This window comes from Vicia villosa, linkage group LG5, assembly GCF_029867415.1.
Source record: "Vicia villosa cultivar HV-30 ecotype Madison, WI linkage group LG5, Vvil1.0, whole genome shotgun sequence".
Taxonomy (NCBI): Eukaryota; Viridiplantae; Streptophyta; class Magnoliopsida; order Fabales; family Fabaceae; genus Vicia; species Vicia villosa.
This window is the reverse complement of record NC_081184.1, coordinates 124111190-124120090: the sequence shown is the minus strand read 5'-3', so window position 1 is coordinate 124120090 and position 8901 is coordinate 124111190. Positions and strand designations below refer to the sequence as shown.

Below are 8901 nucleotides of genomic sequence, written 5' to 3'. Positions count from 1 at the left end.
ACAACAAAGGGAAGTGTAATACGGTGAACTGACTTTTTAATAATCGAAATGTCGCGGATAGCAAGAGTCGCCACCGACTTTTATTTTATCCAAACAGATTCGGAAAGGCAAAAAGAAACAGAAAAAAACCTTTTAAAAGAAATCTAAGTTCGGGGGGTAATTTATGCAAAGGGAAGGTGTAAGGCACCCTTTGCATCCATGGTTTTCCATGGGCTCTTAATTGCTTTGCTTGCTCGTTTTCAGAAAAAGTAGATGAAAGAGATAGGGACTTTAGCTTGTGAATAAGCGTTGCCCTTTTGAAAAATTATGAGAAAGAATATAATAAAAAGGTTTGAGCATTGCAAGGCAATTAGGGGCAATTACCTTAAACTCAGATGATAGGTCTCTTTTTGCCTTTCAGAATGAAAGGGTCTATCCTTGCCATAAGAGGGCAGGAAGCCTTTCGTTTGGAGGTTGAAGGGTCATCGAAGCATCCTTTGCCATAAGACTGTCCCATGCCATAGAGGGGCAGGTAGTCTAAGGTAAGGATCAGAATAAGCCTTTTCGTAGGCAGCCAGAAGATACCTCAGCCTTATTCGTAGGCAACTTCCGAGGGTCGAGGTCATGTTAGTGTATCGAAGGCAGCATCATTTTTAGGGTCTCATAACCTTTATTCGAGGCAACATGACTGAGGTATCTTCGAATTCGAGGGACGTGGCTTATTCTGCAAAAACACAAACACAAAGGCAACAGGCAACAAGGCAACAGAGAGGTTACCCCAAAGGGTGCGTGTGTGCAACAATCACGTGATTATATTCAGATATTTATCTTTTAATTAGTTATTCTAATTCAGTTTAAGGCTTGCACTCCCTAAGATTACTAACCACGCAATATACAAAAGCAATAAAAATATGGGGAAGGGAAATTGTAACCAGCGGAGGAAAGGGGATTTGTAACCAGCGGATATAAAATAATAGGTCTGAACAAGTAATAATTAAATAAGGTCGAGGTTTTAGGGTTACCGACTATTCAAGCTTTGGCAATTGGCGAACCCTGGAAAGAAAGAAACGTGGCAAACAAAAAGGGGTGAGTGCATTATCGATTCGGGAACAATTAGGGTTAACCCTAATAAAATAAAAGATAAATAAATTGATAATGAATAATAAATAATACTTAGCTTCGATTTGGATTTGATCTGATATGGTTAGAGTCGGAGGAAACCTTGGAGGTAACCCTGAAAAAGACATAGAAAAATAGATATTCAGTGTATTGGAATGTTCCTCGTAAACCCTGATTAGGGTAAAAATTGAATTAACGTAACACAATCGATTTAATTAATTATTGGTCTCTCGGCCTAATTAATTAAATCGGGATAAGGAAATAAAATCGAGAGTAAAAGTAATTTTTAGGAATTTTTTGGAATTAAAATAAAATAAATACGAATTTTTGAACATATTTAATTAAATCAATAAATAAATGAATAAACAAATAATAGATATTAATAATTAAATATTATTATTATATGTGAAAAAGGTTTTTAGAAAGAAAAAAAAAATGTATATAGTTTTAAAAAACCAAATAAATAAAATAGATATATAAATATTTAAATAAATAAAGCATTATATAATTAAAAAGAAAAAAAAATTGGAAATCTTAGCTTTTGATTCCATGTGGCACGCGCGTGGAGACTATGGTAGACTGGCAGCTCCTGGGCGTTAGATGCGTGGCCTGATGAGATGGATGGCTGTGATGGCGAGGGATCACCATAAGGCGTGTTTCATAACGCACTAGATTCCCTGGCACTACAATCCCTTCGCGCGCGCGTTTATTTGAATCCAGCCAATGAGGAAGCGACACGCGGTCGTCTTCTTCGTGAACCAAACCTGTAAACATCTTTTACAGCGCTTTTTGGTTTAGAGCGCTACGAAAGAACCTGCATATAGAACTTGAAAATAGCGAATAGGGCCAAATCGTCATAGAAATTTGGCGGACCTCCATCAACGTGATCGTATGATCCTTGCGAACCTGGCTATGGCATTAGTTTACACTAATTTTACTTATATAAAAAAGCCCTAAATCGAAGCTTAAACCCTAATAATGGCATATCGTTCAAAACAACACAATAATGTCCACAGACCTCCAGAATCGATCAGAACATCAAGATAAACAAGAATATGCAATTATAATTGAGTTATGATGCATGATTTAGCGAGATCGAATGAGTTTAGAAAAGTGCAAACCAATGCTTATTAGCGTCGATTCTGAGAGCTTTGCTTGATGAGAATGATCAGGTTAGCTTCAGTGAACCTCCAGGGATGTATTGGAATCAACGAGGTTTCTTGAATTGGCTTCAAACTCTGAATCAACCTTGCAATTTTTGCTTGATTTTTAAACTCGGACTTAGGGCTCTTGGACTGCAAAAATTCTTCCCCCTTATGATCTGAATAGCTTGTATATATATACCAGAAGGATTAGGGCAAGAAAATTTGATCAAATCTCCTTTGAATCTTGAGTTGCAAGTTTTGGAAATTTGTTTGAAAATATGTTTTCAAATCTTTCTAAATTGGATCAATTTCAATCTTTTTCACACTTTTAGCCTATGCACGAATTTTGGATGATATCTTGGATTAATGATGATTGGAAAATAGGCCTAAATCATATCTTGTTATGTTTTTTTTATTTTTCATAATTAATTCATGATTTAAATGATTAAAATCACCAAATAATTAATGGAAAATAATTAAAATGTGAGGATATGATCTTTGGGGCGTGCATGGGCTTGTAATGAAGATTGGGTGAAGAAATCATAGGCCCATTTGGAGAATTTTGGATTTTGAACCTTTTCTCTTCACTTTTTTTTTTCTCAAAAATAGTCCAACTTTGACAAGGTATATCTCCCTCAATTTTTGAGGTATGGAGGTGTTCTAGGACATTTTGGAAACCTTAGAGAGTCCTTTATCCAATGCCTTTAGTCCCATATCAAAATCTTTTTTCATTCTTGTTTTATGACTTTTTGAAAAACATGTCTTTTTGTTGACTTTTGAAAAGGACCTGTAATGTATGAAGCCATATCTCTTAAACCATTGACCTATGGGCTTTGATTCTTGGACCATTGGATAGAGGAATGAATTCCCTTCAAAATGAGCTTTGGTGGGAATTTTTCTGATGAAGTATGAATATTTAGTGAATTTTCAAAGTTTGGTTGACTTTTTCAGTTCATGCCCAAAATAGTAACTTTTGGCTTTTGACTTTTCTGATCTTTCCTTGCATCATCATGATCAACCCTTGATCAAATGATGATTTTAGGGTTATGAGGATGTTGTGGAGCAAATATTTTGAATTTTGACTGTATATTGACTTGAAATGACTATTTTGCCCTTGAGAGTCGACTGTTGACCTAATCCAGATTTGAGGGACTCAACTTGCTCTGATTGATTTGAAACTTTACATGGAGATTCTTTGGGATGTTGGGGACCCTATGGAACCACCTTGAGCCATTGATTCAGTGATTTTCCTTTGAATGACCCAAACCCTAATTCAGGGCCTTGTACAGGAGAGTGTGTCTATGAGCTTTTGCATATGGATTTGAATTTTGAATAAGAGAAATAATGTGGGCAAATTTTGGGGTATGACAGGAAGCTTCTTCTTCTTCAACTCCGATTGAAAACCAAGTTGAGGAAGAAATGGCAGCACTAGTACCTAATGTTCCACCTCGAGGGCCTTGTGTTAATAGCCCTCGATTGAATGCTCAATTTGCTCATGTTAAAACAATTGAAGGAACTCCGAGATGAAAACGGGGTTACTTCAATTGTTATATCAAAATCCTTTCATGGGATTAGATCACGAAGATCCTTTCACTCATCTCACGAAGTTTTATGAGATAACCAGAACCATTGGTGCTCCGGAGGCCGAAGAAGAACAGGTGTTCAAGAGATTATTTCCTCATTCCTTGATAGGAAAAGCTAAGGAATGGTATCTTGATCAACCAAATAATGTCATGACTAACTGGAATGAGTTGGAGGAGAAATTTCTTGATCGGTTCTTTCCATATAATAGGTTCATGGAAGCGAAAACTTCCATTTCTGTGTTCTCACAAGGTCAAAGTGAGGCTCTCAATGAAGCGTGAGAGAGGTTCAAATCTATGGTTTGAAAATGCAAAGGGCATGGATTTGATGAATTGACTCAAATCCATATCTTTAGAAATGGACTTCAACCACAACCGAAAACACTTTTAGATGCTACCGCGGGTGGGTCTTTGATGTCAAAGAGTGCTGAAGAAGCAATTGCTATCATTGATAGAATGGCCTTGAATGATCATCAAGGGCAACACAACTGTAGTACATTAAAGAGAAATCCGGGAGTTCTTGAGTTGAACACGAATGATGCAATACTTGCTCAAAACAAGTTATTGACATAACAAGTCGAATTGCTTACTCAACAAATGTTGAAACTCCCTCAACAACTTAAGGAGATGCATGAGATCCCGACTAAAAATCAACAAGTGATGTGTTGTGAATTGTGTAGGGGTGATCATCAAACTGGTTTTTGTCCTCCACCCGGCGAAGAAGTGAATTATGTTTCAAATCCTAATCAAGGCTATGGTGGACGACAACAACAACTTTACCAAAATAACCAAGGTTACTAACAAAGAGGTAATCAAGGTTATCAACAAGGATGGAGACCGGATTCGGGTCCTTCGAATCGTCAAAATCCTTATCAAGGTGGTTGTAATCAACAACCTCAACAACCAAAGCTTTCAATGGAGGATACTCTTAGCCAATTCATGCAATTGTCAATTGCGATCCAAAAGAGTACGGATTCGGCCATAAAGAATCTTGAAACTCAAGTTGGTCAATCATCAAAACAACTTGCCGACCAACACAAAGGTCCTTTTCCAGCCAACACACAAGAAAATCCTCGAGAGCAATATAAGTCCATTCTAACCCGTAGCGGTAGAACTATTGATATGGGGGTAGGAGAGGTAGTTGAGGAAGAGTATGTTGTAGCTGAAAATGATAAAAAGATGAAGTGATTGAAGTAGAAAAAAATGTTGAGGGTGACTTAGTTGAAAATGATAAAGAGAAAGAATTAGTTGAGAAAGAAAATCTTGAGATAGAAGAGAAAAAGAAAAAGAGAGAAAAAGAGTAAGGAAAGAAAAAGGACATTTCCATACCATTACAAATTCTACCTTATCCCCATGCTCCATCGAAGAAAAATGATGCTAGGCATTATGCTAGGTTCATGGATATTTTTAGCCGATTGCAAATAAATATTCCATTTTCCGAAGCCTTTGAGCAAATGCCTATGTATGCTAAATTTATCAAGGATATTATCACAAAGAAGAGGAAATTTGAAGATCAAGAGGTTGTGACCGTTAATTCGTGTTGTAGTGCTATAATTCAAAGAACTCTACCAAAGAAAGAAAGCGATCTGGGAAAAGTTACTCTACCGGTGACAATTGGAAATGTCTATATCAGTAAAGGGTTGATAGATTTGGGTTCTAGCATTAAATTGATACCATTATTCTTGTGAAAAGATTGGGAAATATAGAGTTGAAATCTACAAGGATGACTTTGCAATGGGCCGACAAGTCCACCACTCATCCTATAGGGATTGCAGAAGACTTGTTAGTTAAAGTTGATAAGTTTTTTTTCCCGGTCGATTTTGTGGTGATTGATATGGAGGAGGATTATGACACACCTATAATACTTGGAAGACCTTTCATGAAAACCGCTCGGATGATGATCGATATCGATGACGGTCTAATGAAAGTGAGAGTTTTGGATGAAGAAGTGTGTTTTAACCTCTTTGAAGCGATGAAGCATAAAAATGATACAAGTGATTGCTTTCGAGTGGATGTGACCGATAAAGCCATCATGCAAGTGAAGAAGAAAAGTCATGCATCTACTCCTCTTGAGAGAGCTCTCACAAATGCTCTTCAAATTCTAAATGAAGATGAAGAAAAAGAAATGGAGGAATGCTTGAAGGAATTGGAAGCATTAGAAGAAAGTTCTCTTTTGAAAGAGGTGGTTGATGAGTTGAAAATGCCAATTACAAAAGAGGAGAGTAAACTTGAATTGAAAATGCTTCCTTCACACTTGAAGTATGTGTTCCTCGAGAAAAATGAAAACAAACCGGTTATAATTAGCAATGCCCTTTCTAAGGGTGAAGAAGAAAAATTGCTTGTGGTCTTAGAAAAAAATCAAGAAGCAATGGGATGGACTCTTTCCGATCTCAAAGGAATTAGTCCCTCTTTTTGTAAGCATAAGATTTTGATGGAGGACGACTTTAAACCGGTGGCTCAACCACAAAGAAGATTGAATCTGGTAATGAAAGAGGTGGTGAGAAAGGAAGTACTGAAAATGTTAGAAGCTGGGATGATTTATCCGATCTCGGATAATGCTTGGTTGAGCTCCGTTCATATGGTGCCCAAGAAGGGTGGAATGATGGTGATCCGTAACGAAAAGAACGAGCTAATTCCAACTAGAATCGTGACAGGTTGGAGGATGTGTATCGATTATCGTAGGCTAAACCAAGCTACGAGAAAAGATCACTTCCCCTTGCCTTTTATGGATCAAATGCTCGAGAGGCTATCCGGTCAACAATTTTATTGTTTCTTAGACGGGTATTCGGGAGAATAAAAGTACAAAGTACATTATGACCTTTACTCTTATAAGACGGCGTAAGGATAATCCTTTTTGTACTTGTTGTCTACCATTCCCACCATGACCGTTGGGGACCAAACAACTGTTTTTATGTTTCCTATTATACCCTCCAATGAATCTATTTCTCAGCTATAAAAGGAGAACTTGGAAGAATTTGGACACAATGAATCAGTTCTACAAAACTACGCTAAAGCACTGCACAAACTCTTTTGAGATATTCATTGCATATTTTTTTATTTTTAGCAAGGAGCTTTTGTTCATATCTTGCTATCAACACTTTTGTGTTGCTGTACTTAAACATTGTGTAATATGCTTGTTAGAAGCATCTCTGTATACACACTTTTGTAATAAACCTTTGTTAATAGGTTCCTTGAGAGACTAGGTTTAGTCAGGATTCTCAAGAAGACTTTGGCTGCAGTAATAATGAATTGGCAATAAGGATCAACTGACTTGTTGGGGTTATCGATAAGGTTGATCAGACTTATTGCGGTTGTCTACAGCTTGACAATAAGGATCGACGGACTTGTTAGGGTTATTAGCAAGGTTGATCAGACTTGTTCTGGTTGTTTGTAATTGGTTGATTATAGTGAATTAAGTCCTTGTGGATAAGGAAAATCACTTTGCAGGAGGGGACTAGAGTAACTTATTTAACAGTGAACCAGGATAAAAATAATTGTGTTCATTTATGTTTATTCACTTGTTGACTTTGTGTTTAAGTTGCGAAAAGATTACCTTTGGTGCAACCCAATTCAAAACTCATTTCGTGTGTTTCTCACACCTTTAAGAATTGATATATATATATATATATATTCGTTGCTAATTGACCGAGATCATTCAAACCGCCTTGTTCCTTAAAAACACGCCAATATAATTGATTGACTTAATCGATTAGATCTAGTAACAAAATATTTTTCGAATTTTTGAATGCTCCCAACATTTTCTATGCAACTTCTGTATATACTTCTCAAGGTTTATTCTTTTCAAAACATTTTATAAAAAAGTTTTAAGTGTGTGTGCGCGCGCTTATAGCCAACTACTACAAAAAAGACATTTGCATTTATAAAAGTTTCACTCACTTACTAAATTGGGAGATTAACTTTACTAAGTTTTGTCTGATAGATTCTTTTGTGTTGACACTTGCTTTGAGATTTCCTTTTGAGGCTTTAGATGTAATATGTTTGACTGCCTTCGTCTGAGCCTTTGTTGAGCGTTATCTAAAACTTTTTCAATCATTTATCAAACCCATGACTTGCATCTTTAATCGCTAAAGTGCATTGGTTGACTTTCATGATTGTTGCATCTTTATCATGCTGAGTATCTTCACAGTTTTCATCATGTTTATCTTTGTCATGCTAAATATCTGTTTTGTTCTTCACAGTTTTCATCATCAATATAAAAATCTATTACCTATAAAACAAGGTTCCACAATGGCATCCAGAGGAAGACAAGGTAATTTCATAACCAAGATCACATAATTGGCCAACAAAGATAAGGTTAAAATTTAATTTAGGAATGAGATATATGTTAGATAGACTTAAACTAGACATAGAGATAGAACTTTTATGGCTTACATTTATAACAGATCCATCAATAGTGTGAATGCAACAGGTAATGTCATTTTTAGATAGGGAAGAAAATAAATTAGATAAGGATGTCACGTGGTTATAACAGGCAGAATCATAATACCATTTAGATTTACCTAGTGTGGTTAGTGTGGTAGAAAGAGCAGTAGGAGTATTATCAGAAGGAAGAAATTGTCTAAGAAAAGATTCAAAATATGTGACAGAGAAGGTTGGCTGAGAGGACTTTATAAATCCATTGGTAGCATCAGCAGTTGCAAGTGTAAGCCTTGAAGTGTTGGGACGAGGTTGATTTCAATTCTGATTAGAACGTGAAGGATAAGTGGGACAATTCTAAATTAAGTGTTCGGGTGTCTGCAGTAACGACGTCAATTTGAAGCAAGACGCCATTTTTCATTCAGTTATGAAATTCAACAATGGGATAATTAGAAAAAGAGTGACCTGACTTACAATAAATGAGACAAAATTTGATAGGCTTATTTGTAACTGCAAATGCATGATCAACTTGTTGGCGAAAAAGTCTCAATCTAATTTATTTAAACTTGAGACAAGGAAGATCATTCTCTAGCGTAGGCAAAGGATTTTGGTTCAACAAGGAAGCTTGAACTTGTTCATAATTATCAGTGAGAGTCATCAAAAACTAAATAAGGAGAATACAAGCGATAAGTCACATATGT

At 36.3% G+C, this 8901-nt stretch overlaps 1 protein-coding gene across 1 annotated transcript; it reads left to right on the top strand.

The window, feature by feature from the left end:
• The first annotated feature begins 5546 nt into the window (after nt 1–5546).
• LOC131605333 (uncharacterized) lies at nt 5547–6620 on the top strand. Its single transcript, XM_058877706.1, has one exon. It carries the CDS (start codon nt 5547–5549, stop codon nt 6618–6620), a length of 1074 nt encoding a protein of 357 aa, XP_058733689.1.
• Nucleotides 6621–8901: the final 2281 nt, after the last annotated feature.

Excerpts from the sequence above, each read along its gene's own strand:
- LOC131605333 (XM_058877706.1), top strand. The coding sequence starts at position 5,547 with ATGACTTTGCAATGGGCCGACAAGTCCACCACTCATCCTATAGGGATT.